Source organism: Mixia osmundae (genome assembly GCF_000708205.1).
Source record: "Mixia osmundae IAM 14324 unplaced genomic scaffold scaffold_2, whole genome shotgun sequence".
NCBI classification, from domain to species: domain Eukaryota; kingdom Fungi; phylum Basidiomycota; class Mixiomycetes; order Mixiales; family Mixiaceae; genus Mixia; species Mixia osmundae.
In genome coordinates this window covers 1,129,113-1,149,875 of record NW_014575562.1, presented here as the reverse complement: position 1 = coordinate 1,149,875, position 20,763 = coordinate 1,129,113, and the positions used below count along the sequence as shown (strand labels likewise).

The window sequence follows — 20,763 nt, the reverse complement described above, 5'->3', positions numbered from 1 at the left end:
CGGACGCAAATGAGCAGTGAGTATGATGGGGGCTTGGCATGTCGCATGTGTCGCGCTCATCGCGCAGTCGCGTCGTTGTTGGCGGCGTCGACAGCAGAGGGAGCGCTTGGCCTCGCTCTTGGCTGGCAAGATGTATTCTCAGCATACTGCACGGGTGCGCTCGATCAGTACACGAGACGCGGACGATCGAACGAGACTGCCGCCCTTACTACATGACTCTTACCAGTGCGTGCACTCTCGGTGCTCTGAACACGTAGCTCACGGCGCATGGACAGGCCACCTAGCAGGTCACCGCTCGATACGATATACCGCAAACATCGCCGGAAATTGTTGCTGCTCGGAGGAGGGCTCTGTCTCTGCGCCATGGCCTACCGCCATCACGACAGCTTCATCGACACACTCCATTTGACGACCCAGACTCCACAGCAAAGGCCCGTCACTATAGCTTTCGCGGATGTTGATCATCTCAACAAGCTTGCTGCTCTGTGCGCCGGAGTTTGCTCTTCGCGTACACTCGACGCGCCATCAGACGATGAGGCAGTCGACCTGGACGCGCTCGATACCGAACTGCTGTCTCAGTGGGGCTCAGACGGCCTCGGTCCCTTCAGTAACGCATACACGGATGGATCTGATCCGTTCGTACCCTTTCAGCGACGTGACACGGACCAGTTTGCACTAGGCCGAATCCTCACACATCGCTTCTCGCGGTACGTCGGCCTGGTCAACGACACAGACCAGGCAGACTTTGTCTTCCTGCCGCTCTTGACGCGCGAATTTGCACATTGTCGGCCTTGTGAAGATCGGCAGGGTATCGCTTGGGACGGCAAATCGATTGGACATGAGATCACAGATCGCTATGTAGAGCTGTTACAGACCTTCAAATCGCGACGAGCTTATCCCAGCATCATCGTACCCTTGTCGCTCATCCGACGAGACTATGAAGGCAACTTGCTGAAGAAATCTGTCAGCAAGGTCTTCGACAAGGATCTCTTGCCGATTGGGATAGAACGAGAGCCATGGTACCCGCCAGAGATTATCCCTCATTTCATCATGGCGCCTTACCCTTCATTCTGGCACTTGCGGCACTCAGCCGAGCTCATTAAGCAATCGTCGTCAGAGCGACGGAAGCGGCACAAGCGCAACGATGCTATATTAATCTCCTTCAATGGCAAGATCGTGCCCAACTCGCCCAACAGCGGCAAGGGGCCGTATAATGGCTTTGCACTCAGACAAGCGCTCAACGACCAGCTCGAGGCAGCTCGAATAGCCGGCGTGGAAGGTGTATCGATGCTCGTCTCAACGCCATCTGGCTTCAGCTCAGGCTTCGACAGCATTTTCGAGGAGATGCAGCATTCGACCTTTTGTCTCGAGCCACCGGGTGACTCCTCGACCCGTAAAGGTGCGTGTTTGCCTATTTCTCGGCTTGTCTGGCTCACGACTCGAGCAGGCTTCTACGATGCAATTCTGATGGGGTGCATTCCTGTCATCTTTCGCCCTCACACATACATCGAAGTCAGCACACCTCAAGGTCCAGTGACAGAGACATCGCTCTACGTCCCAGAAGATCAGGTTGTTGACGGATCGCTCGACATTGTGTCTCATTTGCGAGCGATACCAGCCCGAGTGATCAGTGAGAAGCGTGACGCGATGGACCGTCATCGGCCCCATGTCCAGTATTCGCTTGATGCGACTGACTCACAGGATGCATTCGCACAGATTGTCACGCATATGTCAAAGATAGCCATGTCATAGAGATGCCATGCAATCTTCCATGCCTGCCATTGGCTTGCACGTGTCAAACACACGCGTCCGACGATCTTTGACGCGAAAAGGAATAACTTACCAGCGCTGCGGCTTGTACAACCCAGCAGTGCGGCACATTGAAACGATGACGGCCGAGGGACGGCAGCTGTTGGCCGACACGAGCTATGATGGCGATCTGTCATCGCTCGAGAAGAGCTGGCAGCGGGGCGTACCGGAAGATGCCTGGCGCGCTGCTCTACGACCGCGAGTGTTGCGCTCCTTCTGGCGACTATGCCTGCTCCTTTGTCTCGTCGGCGCGACCGTGTACATGGTGTGCTTCACTTCCCTGGCATCTCCGCCGAGCAGCTGGCAAGCGATGGGTCAGAATACGCTTGACCATATCACAGAGCTAGCAGGGTCGAGCTCAGCGTTCAGCTGGTCAACGAGCACCTTGTCCTGTCGCTATCCGTTCAAAATCTATGTGTACGACCTCCCGCAGAAGCACACTACTGACTTGGTCGAGTCCGTCATGTCGTTGAACTATTTCTGCACATGGGATTGCGTCCATGCGCAGTTCACGGCGGAAATCCAGATGCACCGCTATTTGCTGCAGAGTTGCGCGAGGACAGACGATATCGAAGAGGCAGATCTGTACTATCTGCCTGTCTATGTGACCGCCGAGACGCGACGCAACAGCACCGACGGCTTCGCACAAGGACACGCCATCCACGCAGCGCTGTCTGGTCAGAATATGACCGCGTTGGAGCAGGTCAGCAATTCGAAGTGTGTACTAGCGTGTATATTGACGAATCTGTGTTGCAGTATTATGGCATCAACACGAGCTATGTCTCCCGGTATCCTGAGCGACACGTCTATTACTCGGCGCATCCACGGACGGGATGGCATCCGCTCTGGTCAGATGACGCTATAGATACTACTCGCGCGATAAAGATGACAAACGAAGTGCCGGCCCCGATGCTCGTCAATCGCACAGAGCACAACTTTGTCGTGATGCCGTATGACGTACAGAATGCTCCCTGGCGGCCTGAACGCGAATGGACGCTGGCATCCAAGCGTCGCATGACGATCTTCAGTATATTTGGCACTCATGGCCTAGGTGCTACAGTTCGTCAGCAGCTGGCAAGAAGTAGTCAGACGTACCGCGGTCCTGCGAGCGTTGGCTTGACCGACTTTGCGAATGCGACAGTCACGTACGAGCGGTTTGGGCTCAACTTGACAAGGGACGATCATCCGATGTTCCATTCGGCATTCTGCGCTGTTCCTGCCGGCGACACACCAACGACCCGGAGACTCTTCAATGCCATTTTTGCAGGCTGCATACCCGTCATATTCTCAGACGAGCTCGTACTACCCTTCCACCGAAGCCAGATACCCTACGAAGATATGCTGCTGCGGTACCCGATGGATCAGGATGAGGCAGGCCTTCACAAGATCTATGACGACCTCCACAGAATGCAGTTAGACGGCACGGCAGACAAGATGCAACGCGCACTGAATCACCATCGGCGCAAGCTAGAATTCGAGCTACCGTTCGAGATGACACCCGGGGTCAACTACACGTCTTTCCGGGGTCCGGACCGATCACAGACTGGCGACGCCTTCGATTATGGCATGCGTGAACTTGCGATGCGCGTTGCCGACCTGAGTGCTAGCTGAAGCTGAGCTCCCACGTTGGATGTACATTCAGTTACTGTATTGGCCACAAGCATACTCCCATGACGGTCGCCTTCAATGACGCGAGGCACGAGCTTCTCTTGGCAGTGATCTCTCGCGACATCCTTGATCGACACTTCCTCTTCAGTCAAGAGCGTATTTTCTATTCCCAGTGGATCCTCCCAATTATACTTTATTATACTTTACAAGGCCAGCAGACTTGGGCAGCGGCGCTTCGGCTGTGTTGAACGGGGAGCTCGTCGAGAAAGACTGTGCAGGATGACGAGGAAGATTCTTAGCGAGTGTGCGGGCTAGTGTGCGTGACATTCCCGGCGAGTCAAGAGAATTGATGTGTCGATGCGCGATTCTGAGGACTTTGCGTTGTCTGAGGTAGCCGGATGCTTACCGAGCTTCTTTTGACGTGCTAAGCCTACCTCGAGTGACGCGTGCCGGGACTATGTGGAGAAGTGGGGATTCGGGGGTCTACGGGGGGTTCAAGAAGCCCCTCAAGCAGGTTTTTGCTACGCACGCGCTTCGCTCGACTTCGACGTATTCGACTCCGACTTTGGGCGAGCTGGGCGACAGCCTCGACACCTGATCATCTGCAGAAGACCAGCAAGCTACTGCGACTGTTACGTGCCAATGATGGGGAAGCGGACAAGCGCCTCGGCGCTAGCTGCGCTTGAGGTTCCTGGGCCATTCCGGACGGAGGCACTTCAGTCCGACGAGAAGATCAGTAGTAAGGCAATCGTACGCGCGATACAGACACTGCCATGCTTGAGACTATGGTAGCTCCATCGGTCACCGACGGCTGGTTATTCTTTAGTTTACGAGCGTTATCAAGACCGGCAAACTTCTGCAGAGATCACTGGCGACACCGTATTTGGACACCCCTGGAATCTATCTCGTCCTGAGCGATTGGCAGCACAACGTCCTCCTGATCACACAGTCAGATCTGCTTCAGACTTTACGATTGATCGCATCGTGATGATTTTTCAGCCTGCATGTCTGCATTTCGCATTGCGCGCCACAAGTGCATTGCTTTCCAACGGCAGATCGTTGTGATATCCGTGCTTTCGAGTGAGCGGGCGAGTCTTGAGAGGATCTTACCTAGCGCTGCTTGCTTTTCGCCACACCCCCTTTGATTGATTAGCGCGCTGATCACATGAGGTCCCCGACTCGTCGCGTGATCGCGACTCGTCTCGATCAAAGAGACGCGCCGGACCTCCTGATATTGAAAGCAACCACAAGTCTTTGCACAGGTGAAAGAGCATCGATGCACGATAACGGGGTATCAGTAACACGCCGGCGAGCTCTCTTGCTCCTGGGCTTGCTCGCGCTTGTGCTGCTTGAGCTCCGCTACGAGCCATCGCGGAAATCAGCAAAATATGGAGCGCAATTCGTCCGCGAGCGGTACGGTGTCCGACCTATCACTATTGCATTCGCAGACGTCGAACATCTCAATCAGCTAGTAGCACCCTGTGCTGCTATATGCAGCGACAAAACGATGGCTCCGCCAGCTACTGGCGAGAAGATCGATTACAGCACAGTAGACACGCAGATGGTCTATCGATGGGGAGACGATGCGCTCGGAGCCAAGCCAGATCGTTATAACGAGTCAGTTGTGAGCGAATATGAGCAGCAGTATTTGCCTCTCAGAAGGCGGGACACGGTCCAATTTGCACTCGCGAAAATACTCACCCATAGAATCTCGCGCTCGACGCATATCATCAATAGCACGGACGACGCCGATTTTGTCTTCCTTCCGCTGCTCTCACTCGAGTTCACCTGGTGTCGATCTTGCACAATAGACGGCCAAGACTGGGACGGAAAGCCCCAGCAGCGTGAATTCACGGAGCGTTTCATTGAGCTCGTCAAGCCATACAGTGGTCGCAGAGCCTACCCGAGCGTAATTCTACCACTCTCACTCATACGCTCCGACTATGAGGGTACTCTCCTCAAGAAGTCGATCACCGATGACTACGCTCAAGACCTGCTGACTATCGCTATTGAGCGCGAACCGCGCTCGCCTTTGCCGGACAACCTGCCTCACTTTATTACGGTCCCTTACCCATCATTTTGGCACGTCAACGATACATCCGAGCTGTACGCAGAGGCTGCGAGCGAGTCAAAGGAGAGACGATACGCACGCAACGATCGCACACTTGTCCTCTTCACCGGGAAGACCTTGCCAAATTCGCCAACGAGCGGGAAAGGCCCTCAGAACGGCTACAAGGTCCGGCAAGCGATCAATGAGCAGCTTGAGGCCGCCAAAGCAAAACAACAGCACGATATCTCCAATCTGGTGACCCGGCCTTGGAATTTCAAGGGTGGCTTCGACGTCATTTTTGAGAATATGCTGCACTCGACATTCTGTCTAGAGCCACCCGGCGATTCCTCGACTCGCAAAGGTATGGTCTCTGCGTTTATATTTACAATTAGAAGTGACATGTGCAGGCTTCTACGACTCGATATTGCTCGGCTGCATCCCTGTCATCTTTCGCGAGCATACTTATGACGAAGTCTGGACACCACACGGTCGGGCATCCGACGCTGCAATCTATATCAGCGAAGAGAAAGTCATCTCTGGCGAGACGGACATTGTCGATACACTTGCAGCCATTCCGGCTAGCGCTATCGAGGAAAAGCGACGCGTCATGGACCGATTGCGACCGCACCTGCAATACTCGCTTTCGTCTGACGATCCTAATGACGCCTTTGCTAGCTTCATGGCTCGCCTGAGCACATTTAGGACTTAGATCACTCGAGTGATCATTTACCGCAACGTGCATTTGTTGTGTGCTATCGATGTGTCCCAGACAGCGATCAGGCCGGAGAGATCAGCAAGTCATGTGACGCGATCATCAGCTTTGCTGCGCTGTTGATCGACAGCAAGGACGCGTCGCTAATTCGCGTCGCTGCCTCCGAGAGCTTCACCGCCAGCACAGCTAACGCTTGCACGCCGTGCGACCCTACACCGACGAGACACGACTCACCACATTCATTTACTACCCTTACGCTACGCGCTTCGACGGCGGCCTGTTTGGTCACTTCCGTCACAAGGCTCGTCTAGCTCCTCTACTAGCCTCCTGAACGCGCGATCTGACGCTCGTGCTTGGCAGGTCTTCATACTCGTACGATACAGACGCTTGCAGCTTCTCCTTTCGCAGTGACAAGCCGCAGGAACGCACAGACCTACTCAGGTCAGACTTCACGGCTTAGGGTAGGACAAAGCTAATGCAGCGCAACTGAACAGCCACGGTCAGCTCGCGACCATCATGCCCTTCTTTCCCCCACCGCCCTCACCTCGTCATGCCAACGCTTTCAACGATCGTCTTGACGAGGATCTCGCCAGTTCAGGACCTTCATCATCGCAACCGTCGCCCTTGACGAATCCCCGTACTCCCGTGCCTGTCCCGCCGAGCAGCCAGCGGACATCGCCAACGACGCCCACCGTTAGATTCGCACCCCAACTGTCGCCTCGTCTGATGGCAAAGGAGGCAGAACCAGTGCGCAGTCCACTGGCGCGCTTATTCTCCTTCAGATCGCCATGGGGCGGCTCAGGCCAAAAGTGTGACGATGGCAAGCGCAACAGAGCATCAGCGCCTGCGCTGAGTCTTTCGGCGAATGTTGCTACTGCGCAGATGGCTCCCGTGGCGCTGCCGAGCCCGATCGTCACGCCGAGAATCACCTCTCGGCCGCGTAGGCAAAGACGGACAGACTGGGACACTGTATCGGAAGCATCAGTCAATGAGTCTGCAGAGACTGCATCACGCGACGTCGATAGCGTGATGTCTTCAGACAATCTTGGCGACGATGAGCGATCATCTCGCGCGTCTTGCTCTCCACGAGCAGCCAGCTCGCCGGAAATGATGAGCGAGGCTTACCCAGAGCAGCTATCGCCCTCGACCTTGGCCTTTAAAGCTGCTCTGCGCAACTACGACCCTACTCCTCGAGCATGCGAGCCATGGACACCTCGGATGACGCAGTCCTTTGCAGCCTTTCAGGATGCACGAGAATCTCCTCCAGACGCGCCCTTACCTTCTGCACCGAACGCCACGAGGTTCTCTAGCGAGGCACAGAGCAAGATGCCCTCGCGATTGCTGTCGACCCGTTTGCCAAGCATCCGCGTCGAGGGTCTGTCGATGGAGGACGTCTTTGCAGAGCTGGACGCGCGCCTGCGCGTTTCTCGTTCTGCTCAGAACCTGTCCCAAATCACCGAAGAGCACTCTCTCTTTGCGGCTGCTTTGCCTCCCATGAGTAAGTCTGCTCCCACCACGCCCATGACGAGCCAACAAGATCCGCCGAGGTTCTCTTTGGTGGTGGATCGCCCATCGTCCCTAGCTTATGCAAATTCGATTGCAACATCCACCTCGATTGATAGCCTGGACACCGTAACACCTTCACCGGACCTCATGGCACTGCCGGCGCTCAAGCCCTCGCCGCGCCGGTCTTCGCTTGTACATCGGTCCGCTCACATGTCAATCCGTATACCCCCGCGCGGAAGCTTTGCACCCGTATCGCCTGGAACGTCACCTACAATTGCCTTCTCGCCTATGCGTAACAGCCGCATGAGCACGATGAGCACTGCATCTGCACTACCAGCGTTTGGCTTCCCGATGCCGCCCGACACGCCTACACGGTGCCAGTCGAGCTTCACGCCACCTTTGCCTTCGCCGACGATCAGGGACTCTTATCTGACAGTCACGAGGCCAGTGTCCGAAGTAGACGCGTTTGCACCTCCCGATGTCTTCATCTTGCCGCCGACCCCGGTCGTCGAGCCTCAGCCGTGCTTCGAGTCACAAAGAGACGACGATGAGTATGAGAGCGAGAGCGAGAGCGAAAAGGAAGTGGAGGACGTTACTGCGTCAGATTCGAGCCGATCACTCGCAAGCAGCGCTTCACTGCCCACGCCAGCGTTGTCTGAGTCAGATTCGCGATCGTCTATCGAAACTCAAGCCACCTCGCACGGATCTGATGATCTGGAACAATGCGAAGAGAGCGATGAAGAGCCGACGCTCGACGGTATGCTACACGATCTCAGTCGATCTGTCACTCCTACACAGTCGAGAATCTCGAAGGAACAGCTCGATAGCATCTCCGCGCTAGACCAATTAGCGACGAGGACAATCTCGCCGAGGCTGGATCACAAGGAGCATGTCAATAACATACCACGACCGCATCGGTGGAGTGCACGATCGAGCATCGACGATGCCCGGTTCGAAGATGCGATACCATACGAGTCTGCTCGGCCGCGACAGGTCATCGTACGGAAGCAGCCCAGCTGGCAGCCTGCGAAACGACCCCTCGCCCCGCCCGCTATCCTCGTATCCTCACACTCTGCTGGATCAGATCTGGATGACTTGCACGAAGCGGTAGTGATCATGGGCGAGCGGATGGGCCGTACATCTGTGGGCATGGCAATGTAGGCCCGGAAGCGCAAATCTTGGTGTATCGTTTTGTAGGCCTACCTTACTGTCTTTACCTCTCATGCAGCCATAGCTTTTTCTGCATTTGGTGGGTTTCCTGACTTGCATACAATCTACAATGTACGGCGAGCAACAGGGGAGCGAATGCGAGGTTGCGATGATGGACGGACGTGCAGCGCGTGGATGAGGGGGGTGAGGCTATAGCTCCATCTCGCCCGCCGCTTCTTCTGGCTCTGAGCTGTAGCTATCCTGATCGCTCATGTCCTCCTCCTCATCCTCTTCTTCGTCCTCCGAGCCTGCCTCGTCTGCGGCTTCCTTTGTCGCGAACCGCTGTACGTAATCTGCCAACGGATCAGCTCCTGTCAGCTTGGTGAGGTTGACTGTACCTTTCACTTTGGCTTCATAGGTCTTTGGCTCGCGCATCAGGAGCGCGGCAGCTTCACCGTTCAAGGGGTCGCTCGGATTCGGGTATCGCAGCAGTTGCGGCAGAAAGACCTCGAAAATGTTGATCATGTCAAACATGGGCGACCAAGTCTGATTGATGACGTCTAAGCAAACTGAGCCCGAGAGCTCGTCGATGTTGGGATGGAAGATTTTGTTGATGAAGCCTATCGAAGGCGATTTGTACGGGTACTGGTCCGGTAATTCGACATGGATCTTCCACACTCCGCCAGCAAAAGGCGCTGATCAACCGCGCGCCTTGAGAACACGCGCGCATGGCTGTCTGATAATGACTCACTTTCTGTTGGGCCATAGAAGCGCACAAAGAACTCTTGCATGTTATCGTTGACGAGAGTGACTTCGTAGTCGGACATGAGCCTGGATCGGATGTCGAAGCTTGAGATCTGCCTATATGCAAGATAGCGTGAGCTTGACTGACATTTTCATCACATCCGTCTCTATCCGTCGCTTTGGAGAGCTGTAAAGGCTCAATCGCGGCGAGGTAGGCAAGGATGATCCAGCAGGCGAAAAAGGCAAGGACGGCGAGCATTGTCAGCACTGCTGCTCGGCTGGGGTAAGCGGGCAAACTCATCATGCTGCCGCTGATCGGTCTGTAGCCGGCACTGTTACCTCCCTATGATGTGTGCACGTCAGATTGCTGCTCTCGGCAGCTGATTCAGCCCTTGGCGCCGGTGATATCTCTGATTGATGTCAAGGGCGAGCTTGCGCCAAATCGTCGCGCTCCTGTTTCTGTTAGGCGACCGCTCCGATTCTGCTCTCAGGCCGGTCGCAGGAAGGCAACACGAGCAAGTCATTGCTGAGCAGACATCTCGACAAAGCGCATGCTCGTACAAACAGGTCAGCCAGCTCGCGCATAGTGTACGTCCACTTGAGTTGACACGGTGACAACAGAGCTCGACTGGTCTGATCTCATCTGCTCGACCGCACCTCAGCCAATGTTGTTCCTGATTCTCGCGCCACTGACTGCTGACCGGACGCTCTGCTCGGCGAGACAGCTCTGAGCTTGCCTTCGCGCGCTCAGCGAGCCCCCGTCGAGGCAAGCCTGATTGGCAGCTCTCGACGAGGATGCCTCGCTTTACCACCAAGCCTCAACGGACGCAGCCGGTTGCTGATAGTTCAGATCAGCGTGCTCGCATGCCCCTGTTGGAGAGTCGGACGACATTGAGTTCAAGCAGCTTCGCGCTAGCTGCGACCACTTCTCCCACAAAAGCCAGCAAAGAGTCTAAAGGCGGCAGCACTTCGCTGGCAGATCAACATGGCGTCTCTGTCATGCCGAGCTATATAGCTCCTCCTTTGCTACCGAGCTTGCCTGGGCCGAAGCAGCCGAGTCCGCCACGGGAAGTTGTAGCAGGTTCAGATGATGAGCTCGAAGAGGGCGAGCTGCCTTCCTCGCCCGTCGCAAGCCCAGCCAAGCCAACCGACGAGCTCGCGTCCGGATCTCTGTCGCACTCGGCGGACTCTGCGGCGCCAAAGGCGATGCGCAATGGGCCAATGTCGCCAGTCGCGACAGTCGCGCTCAACCCGGCGTCGAACCAACGTAAGTCCAATGTCGCCCTGCCATACAGATCCGCCCCACAGCCCAGCCCTTCCACGAGCAAGATACCCTTTTCACTTACTGTTGCTGAGTCGGTTACACCCGCTGAGAAGAAGCTTTCTTACTCTCGCCAAGGCAAAGAGCCAGCTCCGCAGACCAACGGTCGCGGTCCTGCCCAGACCGCGGGCGCGGCTCTGCGCGCATCCCATGGGCGACGTCGCTCGCATAGCCCGACAGCGTACAAGCCTAGCTCGTCGCGGCCTGCGGCCCCTCCCAAAGTGCAACCCATCTCGATCTCTCTAGCCTCCTTCAAAGCCAAAGGCAACAAGGGCAGAGCTCTCACCTCTCCACTCAAATCTGCACACGATTCCAGTGATCTGAATTCCAGCACCATCTCGGACTCTGCGGCTGAGCTACCGACCTCACCAGATACACCGCGACAGCGGCGATCGCGATGGGACGCGCCTTCTGCCGGCTCTCCAGTGCTCACTAATGGCAAGGCAACAGTTGATGCTCTGCCGCCTACTGCAGCGGCGCCTGATTCGCCTGCTATCATGCCTCCGCCATTACCGAGCGATCCTCTGCCAGCAGTGCCACCGCCGCCTCGCGTCAGTCCTACCCCTGGGCCTGATCAGCGCGGCAATTTCACACGGCCATCAAAACCTTCGCAGCCAGCGCGTGCAAGCTATCGGTCTGACCGGCGGTCTCCTGACGTACCGAGTGCTCGCGGCCGCTCGCCAGACTATTACGAACGCGGGAGAACTGCAGATCACCGTGGCATAGGTAGATCGCCCGAGCATTACGCGCGAGGGAGATCACCAGAGCAATACACAAGGCGGCCAGATCCGCTTCCGCGGCGGCGACGCTCGCCTGAGCCGATAGCGAAACGAGCTGAGCCACCTGTCAGGAGGCGGTCGCCCGAACCTACAGTAGTCAAGCAGCGCACACCTGCACAAGAAGCAGAGTTCAAGAAGCTACACCCCTTTGCAGCTCGGTATCACCCCGACTGGGAGACATTCAAGCATGTCGTCACTCCAGACGAAGACTTGCTGCCCGTCCCTGCGTCAGGCTGGCCTGGCGTAGAGAGGCGGAAATCTTACTTGGCCATATATGATCCTGCGCTTGACAGCGATCCCGTCAAGAAAAGCAAGACTCTCATCTTCCGACACGAGGGCGATGGTCTCGAGCGGCCCATCGAGGATCCCCGCCATCGTGGTGTGGCAGAGGAGAGGACAAAGAGCGCGAAGGCGCGCGGCAAAATGCGCTTGCTCGACACGTTGCCGATAATTATCTACGAGGCAGGCTAACAGTGGAGCCTTTAGGTTGTCGCTGACGTGCTTTATGCAGTGGGACAAGCAGTCTGTGGGCGCGCCACCGCCTGGCCCAGTCACTTCGATCGTCGTGCAAGGTTACACCCGTTTGACGACTTCTGAAGCTCTTCATCGCCACTTTGCTCAATTCGGTCGAATAGCAGAGCTCGACTTCAAGCATGATACCCTGACCGGCGGCAGTCTTTGTCTATGCTGGATAAAATTTGTCGATGAGGTCGACAGACGGCCTGACCGTCGGCGGGAAGATGCAGAGAAGCGCTCGAGGCGCCACAACCAGCAAGACGGCCATAATGCTGCAGTACAGGCCATGCGGAAAAGTCAAGGCACACGCATCGGCGTGCCTGCTCAGGGTGAAGATGGTCTGATCTCAGTCGATCTCGACCATAGCGCAATCATCGTGGCGCGACGGGTCAAAGCAGAGATGCTTCGTCGCCATCCACCGCCGCCACCTAAAGTCGAAAAGCCGGCGCAGACTCCCGCATCAGCGCCTGCTGTCGCCACCGCGCTCACGGACGCCGTTGATACCATCGAGGCAGCGCGCAAGGGCTTCGGACTGCCGAGCAAGCCCGTCCTTGACGAACGCGCAGCAGCCGCGTTGCGTCACAGCAGCCTTGACGACGGGCAACGCACGCCCGCCCTATCTGTCCAGGACGACATAAGGCGAGCAACACGATCTCAGACGGCTCGATCTCGAGCAAGCTCTCGCGATAGGGATACAGAAGAGGAGGAGTCAGACGATGAGGTCTTTGATCGTCGAGCGCGGATACGGACACAAGCAGCGAATGCTGGCATTGCGCGTTCGGGTCCTCGCAAGAGCAATGACATAGATAGCCTCCCCGAGTGGCTCAATGCGAAGCTTGCCAGGAATGGTATGCCCTACCTGACTCTGCTTAAGCGTCAATTCTTCGGCGCCGAACGTCAAAATGGATCGCGCTTGCCTTCGAGCAAATTGATGGACATGTTTCAGCCTCATGGCGCCCTCGAAGTGAGCCGTCTCATGCCTCAGACCTCGGCTTGCACTGACCGCAGGGTTTAAACAGGTCATCACGCTCGACAACCTGTTTGTAGTTGTCTTCGGCGACAAGCTAGGCGCAAAGTCTGCCCACGTTGCGCTGCAAGGTCAAGCCCATATGGGCATCAAGCTTGCGCTGGATCTTCATGAGTCTGCTGACAAGTCTGGTCGGCGTGAGTCCGTCGCAATTCGCAAGACTATCTGGACCGACGCCGAGCTGGAAAGAGAAGCTAAAGAGCTACTGCTCAGAGATCTGAAGACCGCCTTTGGACAGGATCTGCGCGCCCGGGTCGCGAGCGCGAAGATTGCCGAGCGCTTGACAGAGCATCGATCAAAGCCAGCTGCTCCCAGTATACCGTCTATAGTGGAACCTGCCGCCAGCCCAACGCTCGAACATAGCAAGGAAGTCACGCCGAGTGGGCTATCCGGCCTGGTCAAGATCAGAAAGCTGCCCGGCTTCCCACGGCGGCAACGAGATACACCGGACACGGTGGAAGATCGCAGGCTCCTCGGCATAGATTCGCCGCAATCGCTGCGCGAAGATGGCACTTCATCGTCAGCCTCGAGGACAGACTCGCCGAAAGCGACAAAGAGGCTTGTACGGCGGCCGGAAAGCTCAGATGATGAGGACATGGAAGAAGAGGATCCCGCTGTGTCCATTGTCGACGTGGATGCGCCAAAATCTGCTCGGTCTGCAAAGAGGGCGCGTGGCAGGCTGCAAATACAGCATCCCGAGGACGCGGAGGAAGCTGCTCATGGCTTGCCAACGCCTGCGCCCACTGATAGTACAGTCAGTAAGCAGGATGCCATGCAGCTCGATTCGGACGCAGATTCGGACGCGAATCTGCCGCAAGCGCAGACTGATGCGCGACAGAAGGCTCTGACTCGACCGCGCAGCCCGACGCCGGATATCTATGCTGCTGGGCTCGCAGGGGACGATGAGGATGTCTGGTACCTCCGCATGGCCATTGCACGGGTCAAGAATGGCGAACCTCTCCATTCACGTAATCTAGAAGCTGATCTGGACGAATACGACGAGTCACCGGCAGTGGCGACAGGTCATGAAGCTGGCTCGGCGAAAGCGCAGGGCTATTACCCAATCGCTCCAGCTCAGAAGTCAGCTTATCTGCCAGAGCGAAATCGGGCGATCGTCGAGGTGCCAGAGAAGGGCCAAGCACCGGCATCGTCGACTGCAATCTCTCGTCTCGCTCGTGCGAATACGCGTCGCCTCGTGCTCGATATGGAGCAGCAGCGTAAATCAGCCGCGACAGAAGCAGGATCTGATCTGCTCAAATTCAACCAGCTCAAGTCGCGCAAGAAGCAGCTCAAGTTTGCGCGCTCGCCTATCCACGACTGGGGACTCTACGCAATGGAGCATATCCCAGCGCGAGACATGATCATTGAATATGTCGGCGAGCTCATCAGGCAACAAGTCGCAGATAAACGCGAAAAGGCGTACGAGAAGATGGGCATCGGTAGCAGCTATCTGTTCCGTGTCGACGACGATTTGGTCGTCGATGCGACGAAGAAAGGGACCTATGCGTGCGTGCTCCTCGCGTCGCATAAAGCTCGGTAGCGCTGACGATCAGTCGAGACAGGCGGCTGATCAACCATTGCTGTGCGCCTAACTGCACTGCGCGGATCATCACGATCGGCGGACACAAGAAGATCGTCATCTACGCACTGACAGACATTGAGCCTGGCGATGAGATCACCTATGGTGCGCGACTAGCCTCTCCTCGCGTAGTACCGCTGACCAGCATCGACTAGATTACCACTTTGCGACGGAGAGCGATGACCTCAAGATCCCTTGCCTCTGCGGCAGTCCGAAGTGCAAGCGCTTCTTGAACTGATCTCTCCATGCATCATGGAAGGCCCTCTGTGCTCTGTCTCGCGCGGTCCAGTCGCGGGACTTGAGCTACGCGTGGAACGCAGCGCATATCGATCTCAGCCGAGAGATCTCGCACGCTGCTACCTACTCGACGTCGTGAGCGGGTGACGACAGCCGAGCTCGACGTGCGACCACGCCTGCACAGGCACAAATTGAGCTGAGGGCCACGCGAGGGATCTCCGTCAGCTCGTGCTCACAGAAACCAAGTTAGCCGAAGCGCCAGGATCGGCAACGAGGCGTGAGGTGCCTCGAACGCAAGTACAGCTTCGACAGCACTGGTCGTACCCTTGACTGGCGATGACGGCAGAGCCATAGATCAGCAAGGCTTATCCTGCGCCCCGTCTGATCTCCAGCCAGGACTGGTCGTCGCCTTTGAGAAACGCCGTCACCGTCGACGCCATGACGGGACAAAGCGAGGCCAAGAAGGCATCGTCCAGTCCCTGGAAAGGCCTGTCAAACCTGTTCAGGCTCAATGCGCCCACACAAGCGAGTCATCGCAACTCAGCAGCTGCGCCCGCTCAGTCGTCATTCGTCCTCAAGTCAATGACGAGCGAGACCGAACTAGCGAGACAACGACAGAGTCATGATGCCACCTCTCGCCAGCATGATTCAGGCATTTACACCGGAGCGAGATCCTCCACGCCTCTGCCGCTGCCCTCCATGTCGAGCGCACAGATCGCCGAGTCGCGCTCGCCTTCATCCGGAGAGTCGTGGATGAGCAGGACGGCTCCGACGGCCAGCAGCGTCTTTGGCGTGCCACTGGAGGAGAGCCTGAGGAGGGCATCAGTCGCCATCAGTATGCTAGGCTCGGACGACAAGCAATTCATCTATGGATATATACCCGTCGTCATCGCCAAGTGCGGCTTGTTTCTCAAGGAAAACGGTGAGCACGAGGCCCATAGCGAGACCATCACAAGCTCATCTGTTACTCCCAGCCATCAAGACGCAAGGCATCTTCCGCGTCTCTGGCTCCAATAAGAGAATCAGGGAGCTCGAGCAGATCTTTGACAGCCCGCCAAGGTCAGCATTGCTGGTTGCAGCTCGTGTCTGAGACCAAGCTGACCACTTTCACAGATATGGCAAGGACCTCACATGGGATGTGTATAGCGTGCACGACGCAGCTAGCGTCTTCAGGCGGTATCTTAATATGCTCCCTGTGCGTTGCGCGCTGCTTTTCCGTCGACTGCGCTGACCTCGTCCCACAGCATCCCATCATACCTTTTGAGATGTATCCAGCGTTTCGAGATGCGATACCTCCCACTGGACAGCCTACAGAGCCGAAGATCATTGACGGCTTATCAAATCTGATCAATAGCTTACCGCCGCCATCTCATCACTTGTTCTACTACGTGCTCGATCTCTTATCCGTGTTCGACAGAAACCACGAGCATACACTCATGACGGCTTCTAATCTGGCAGTCATATTCCAGCCTGGCTTACTGCGAGCTGCGCCTACACCCGTGACTGATGTGAAAGATACGTCTGCCACGAAGGCGCAAATGACGGCAGATGCGAATGAGCACAGGCGCAGCCAGCAGGTGCTCGAGTTCCTCATCAAACATCAGTCGCAATTCGTACAGCGCTTGCCTCAGACCGGCAAGCGTATTTCAGCGAAACGTAAGGACAAACGGTTGACAGCCCGAAGCGAGAACACTACCGCTTCCGCTGCGCCGTCGTCTATAGCGAGCAGATCGTCAGGACCAGTGCCTGCTCTCCCGACCGATACCGATTCTGATCGGCCTCCATCTGCTGTGCAAGCCGACCGGCCGCTACGGCGGCACCAGTCCGAGAAGAGCCAGAATGGTCGACGTAGGAGAAGCCACTTGGACCAAATACCCAATGCGTCTCGTGTAAAGCCACTTTCGGTTTCGCAACCCTCGCTGGCCCCAGCAATACCCCCTATCAGCGACGATATACCCATCAATAGCAATGGCGTCCAAGTCAAGCGGTCTAGGACTGTGCCCAATTCCTCGGCACGACCAAGGCGGAGGGCGGACAAGCTAGAGCCGCAGCCGTTCACGTTGACTGCCCAGCCGATATCCACAGAGCTCTTCAATAACGTCAAGCCATCGGCCGGTATGGCCAGAGATAGCTCAGGTACGACATCAGCGGGTGCAGAGGGCAGGAAAGCCTGGTCGCCGCCGTGGAAGAGGAGGTAGCCTGCTGACTGAGAGCAAATATGTGCCGTGTGTCGTGTATATGTACGAAACTGCAGAGTGGGCAGTAGCATTAGGACAAGGCCGATGTATTGCACAGAGCATACAACAACAGTTGCGTTGCGGTCTTCATTTTGCAGTGTCGTTCTCATAGAACGATGCGATCTCGCGCTGATAGTAGTCTTCCTCTAGATAATGCCAGGCTAGACCCTCTTTACCGTCTTTGAGAAGCGCATGATAGCGATGTCCCCGAATACCTTCGCCTTTGAAGATATCTGGCAGTCGCCATTGCAGAGGAAGATGTTCATCTGGCACCCGCCTGAAGCCGGCGAGATCTTTGCCGGGATTGATGGGCGTGGTGGGCACATGCTACATATACAGTCAGCAGTGTTCCCCAGCTAGAAAGTGACATACGAATCTTGCGATCTGTAGCTCGGTATCGCTGATGCCTGGCTTGCCGCGATGCAGGCGGCCATATGCCGTTCGTCGCAGGCCACGCCAGAAGATGTATTGACACCATCTGTCGCTATCGCTCGGATCGATGTCCATCATTCTACCATCTTCCTTGAGGTAGTAGTATGGCGCTGGCTTGGGTGCTTGCGGCTTCGTGACGACATAGCCAAGGAAGACGAACGGTCGCGGATAGCTATCAGCCATGATGCGGCCTAGCGTCTCGCTTTGAAGCTGCCGATCGAGCGTGTCTTCTTCTTGCCCATTGTGACTGATCACTGACGCGCCGTGGGTTAGCAGTGCACCACTGAATGAAGCGACAAGACTTACAAACATCCACAAGCGTGCCATAGATAAGCAGAGTGGCATGTATAGCAGGCGCGAGCTCGCCATGAGGGCTGGGCAAAAGGATGTGCGTCGAGTTGATGATGGGGAACTTGGAAAGCAGCGCAGCACCCCAGGTATGCTTATTCGGGCCTGGACCCAAATCGACATGATAGCCGAGCGTCTCGGAGACGTACTGAGTCATATCACGGTTGCCCGTCACGATGCGCTGCAAGTCTGATTCTAGGAAGCCCATGACGTCGACCTGGGCATCTCGCAAGAGGTCAAGTAGTCGTCTATTACTTTCCCACATATAGGTATCGAGACCGAAATGCAGACATTGGATACCGCCTGTGAACATGCGGTGTTCTGGCGCGGTGAAAGGCTCGATAGACGCGCGGGCAACTTTGCGAAGCGAGCCAGCAAGGCAGGCGACAGCTAGGAGCATGACTAGAGCTGCAAGTCGCAGATGTCTCAGCGTGCGAGCAGCCAGTCCTGGTCGCGGCAGATCCTTGACATTGAAAAGGCCAATGACAATGCAAGCGAGCATGACGATGTTGACCGTGTTGGTTCTTTCGCGAAAGTAGGTACCCCCTGGCACGAATGCGTATGCTACCGTGAATGTATTGACGACTGCGAAAAGCTTGTAGAACAACCAGGCGAGACCAAAGGTCAGGGCTGGCGAGTGTTGGCTGGCTGCTTGAAGGAGTGTTGGGAAACTTGACGTCACATAGATCGCAAAGGCTAAGCCTCCGAAGAAGCCGTGCCAATCAGAGTGTAACGTCAGGTTCGCGAATGCCATGATGCCTGCGAGTGACCAGGCGGGCGTGCGCACGACGAAGCGATACTTTGAATTCGAGACATAGACGCCGATGCACATTGCAGCAATCGTCATGATGCCATGAGGAAATGCCTGGGGACCCTTGACGGGATAGCCCGTCCAACCGTAAGCAATGATTGTGCCAGAGTCACTGAGCAGTGAGTGAAGACAGAAGAGCATGGCTGCTAGCGCGAGAGCAGATATGACGGCGTAGCCTCGGGCATCACTCGCTCGCTTTTGAGGCACCCTGGGACGCGGACGGAGAGTTAGGAGCACGATGGCAAGACCAGCTAGCGCAAGACCGGATTTGTTCCAACCGCCATTGACCTCTGTCATGACAGGCCAGATCGGGTTGTTGCTGTGGTTTGCAAATTTGGCGACTACGTGCAGAATCAGTCCGAGTAGAAATGTATTGGCTTTATAGTCAATCCTTGCGGGCGAAGCGGCAGCGGCCCACCACGTGGCGCCATACGAAAAGGCCTGGACGCCATTGGCAAGAGCAGTATAGTGCAGTCTCGGCCAGTAGGAGTACCACCTGTATGAACCCAAGCCTGCCAGACTCGCTGCATGGAATAGAGCTGGGTATTGCACGGCCAAGTTGCGCAACGGTCGGATGCATAGCAAGAATGGCGAGAGCGTCGTCAACAGGTTGACTTCTTTGCCGGCCATGCCTGTGATCTATATCAGCCGGTACGAGGCCGAAGCCGCGGATACGCACCCATGTCATAGACCGAAAAGAAAAAGATAGTGAGCGCATGAGCTGACCAAGTCGACCAGAAAAGAAAATCTATATACTGGCTATGGATGAGTGTGAAGATCGAGAGCAAAATGAGCAGGCGATCGACCTAGGTAGACATCTGCTACAAAGTTGGCAGCTTCGAAAGGTGTCAGCGCACGCAGAGCCGCCAGCGATTTTGCGTAAGGTGTGCGGGGCATTGGTCTGAGCCGAAGCGTCAGATAGCGTTGCCTTGCAGAGACAAATTTAAACCCACTTGACCCTGTTCAGCGGCGCGGCAGATAACGTCGCCTCTGGGGCGAGAGGCGCATGCGCGACTTGACCCTGCACAGTGACTGCAAGCCCTTCGAGATCAAAGTAATTTGCGGCGTCAAACAGGACATCCTGAATGATGATGGACCATTCGAACAGGCTGTAGATTGAATATGCGCCTGCCTGTCGTTTGACCTTGTGCTGGATATACCAGTAGACGAGCGGCACGAGAGTTGCATAGAAGGAGACGGTGAAGCGTTTTCGCCAGAGCCGCGCTTGCACCGTGCCAGAGGCATACCAACATATCCCTTGCCAGAGTATTGTGAGCACTGGCAGCTAGCCATATCAGATTCGCGCGTCCCCTGTCGTCATAGAACGGCGAGACCAACCCAGATAGGAGATCATGAAGACATCATGCGCGTACGGATCGTCCGAAGAAGTAACGTAGGTAAAGCCGCCTGCGGCGATGCTTCTGAGCGTGCCGACGAGCAGCAGAGGTAGGGCCAGTTGACTGCACCGTGATCTGACGGCGACGGCAAGGATGGAGAGCATGGCAAAGCGAGAAGGCGCCGTCAAGGCCAGGCCAAGTTGGTACACGCTCCGTTCGGGGTAACGATCGCCAATGGTCGCAGACACGGACGGAAACCACTGCACGTGGCTTCAGGGAGTCTCAAATGATGTTGCGTGGGTATGACGGACCTCTTGAGGGTAGCCATACCATGCGTTTTGGACAATCTTGCGGTAGTGAAGTGCACAGCCGACCAGCAGCGCAGATCCAAACGCCGTCAAGGCGGAAAGCGTATGAAGGACGACAACATGCCGAGCCTGCAGTCTGACAGAGACTGTCCTGCTCTTCGAGTCTATGTCGCTCGCCATGGTCTCACAGAATGAAGGTAGCGCCCCGGGCAGAGCGCCAAAGCCAAAGCCAAAGCCAAAAATGTCGCGAAAG

General features: G+C 56.3%; 7 protein-coding genes across 7 annotated transcripts; 5 read left to right on the top strand and 2 right to left on the bottom strand.

The window, feature by feature from the left end:
• Positions 1–130: 130 nt before the first annotated feature.
• L969DRAFT_15691 (glycosyltransferase family 47 protein) lies at positions 131–1,752 on the top strand (the record flags this gene model as incomplete). Its single annotated transcript, XM_014714241.1, has 3 exons — positions 131–225; positions 276–1,399; positions 1,448–1,752. The coding sequence occupies 3 exons, from the start codon at positions 131–133 to the stop codon at positions 1,750–1,752; spliced, it is 1,524 nt and encodes a 507-aa protein (XP_014569727.1).
• A 136-nt stretch (positions 1,753–1,888) lies between these two features.
• On the top strand, positions 1,889–3,420 carry L969DRAFT_92894 (glycosyltransferase family 47 protein; the record flags this gene model as incomplete). Its single annotated transcript, XM_014714752.1, has 2 exons — positions 1,889–2,512; positions 2,566–3,420. 2 exons carry the CDS (start codon positions 1,889–1,891, stop codon positions 3,418–3,420), a joined length of 1,479 nt encoding a protein of 492 aa, XP_014570238.1.
• A 642-nt stretch (positions 3,421–4,062) lies between these two features.
• L969DRAFT_92893 (uncharacterized protein) lies at positions 4,063–4,482 on the top strand (the record flags this gene model as incomplete). Its single annotated transcript, XM_014714751.1, has 2 exons — positions 4,063–4,156; positions 4,244–4,482. 2 exons carry the CDS (start codon positions 4,063–4,065, stop codon positions 4,480–4,482), a joined length of 333 nt encoding a protein of 110 aa, XP_014570237.1.
• A 211-nt stretch (positions 4,483–4,693) lies between these two features.
• L969DRAFT_92892 (glycosyltransferase family 47 protein) lies at positions 4,694–8,846 on the top strand (the record flags this gene model as incomplete). The annotated part of the gene is made up of 5 exons (XM_014714750.1): positions 4,694–5,828; positions 5,875–6,112; positions 6,241–6,480; positions 6,540–6,620; positions 6,674–8,846. The coding sequence occupies 5 exons, from the start codon at positions 4,694–4,696 to the stop codon at positions 8,844–8,846; spliced, it is 3,867 nt and encodes a 1,288-aa protein (XP_014570236.1).
• Positions 8,847–8,883: 37 nt separating this feature from the next.
• On the bottom strand, positions 8,884–10,142 carry L969DRAFT_320525 (uncharacterized protein). Its single transcript, XM_014714749.1, has 6 exons — positions 10,140–10,142; positions 9,880–10,059; positions 9,727–9,767; positions 9,586–9,665; positions 9,233–9,529; positions 8,884–9,187 (listed from the first exon to the last, which is right to left on the bottom strand). The coding sequence occupies exons 2-6, from the start codon at positions 9,880–9,882 to the stop codon at positions 9,045–9,047; spliced, it is 564 nt and encodes a 187-aa protein (XP_014570235.1). The 5' UTR covers positions 9,883–10,059; positions 10,140–10,142; the 3' UTR covers positions 8,884–9,044.
• Positions 10,130–17,235, top strand: L969DRAFT_92890 (uncharacterized protein; the record flags this gene model as incomplete). The annotated part of the gene is made up of 11 exons (XM_014714748.1): positions 10,130–10,145; positions 10,200–10,248; positions 10,304–12,140; positions 12,190–13,158; positions 13,214–14,727; positions 14,784–14,905; positions 14,956–15,016; positions 15,397–15,959; positions 16,012–16,096; positions 16,151–16,232; positions 16,282–17,235. The coding sequence occupies 11 exons, from the start codon at positions 10,130–10,132 to the stop codon at positions 17,233–17,235; spliced, it is 6,252 nt and encodes a 2,083-aa protein (XP_014570234.1).
• Positions 16,862–20,727, bottom strand: L969DRAFT_22304 (uncharacterized protein). Its single transcript, XM_014714271.1, has 8 exons — positions 20,514–20,727; positions 20,204–20,462; positions 19,819–20,143; positions 19,672–19,766; positions 19,545–19,613; positions 18,013–19,497; positions 17,647–17,960; positions 16,862–17,601 (listed from the first exon to the last, which is right to left on the bottom strand). The coding sequence occupies exons 1-8, from the start codon at positions 20,688–20,690 to the stop codon at positions 17,362–17,364; spliced, it is 2,964 nt and encodes a 987-aa protein (XP_014569757.1). The 5' UTR covers positions 20,691–20,727; the 3' UTR covers positions 16,862–17,361.
• Between the last annotated feature and the right edge of the window lie 36 nt (positions 20,728–20,763).

Excerpts from the sequence above, each read along its gene's own strand:
- L969DRAFT_22304 (XM_014714271.1), bottom strand. The coding sequence starts at position 20,690 with ATGGCGAGCGACATAGACTCGAAGAGCAGGACAGTCTCTGTCAGACTG. Across the intron at positions 17,961-18,012 it reads TGGCACGCTTGTGGATGTTT|TGATCAGTCACAATGGGCAA; the intron begins GTAAGTCTTGTC and ends ACGGCGCGTCAG. Across the intron at positions 17,602-17,646 it reads AGCTACAGATCGCAAGATTC|CATGTGCCCACCACGCCCAT; the intron begins GTATGTCACTTT and ends CTGTATATGTAG.
- L969DRAFT_320525 (XM_014714749.1), bottom strand. Across the intron at positions 9,530-9,585 it reads CTTCTATGGCCCAACAGAAA|CGCCTTTTGCTGGCGGAGTG; the intron begins GTGAGTCATTAT and ends GCGGTTGATCAG. Across the intron at positions 9,188-9,232 it reads CTATGAAGCCAAAGTGAAAG|ATTACGTACAGCGGTTCGCG; the intron begins GTACAGTCAACC and ends ATCCGTTGGCAG.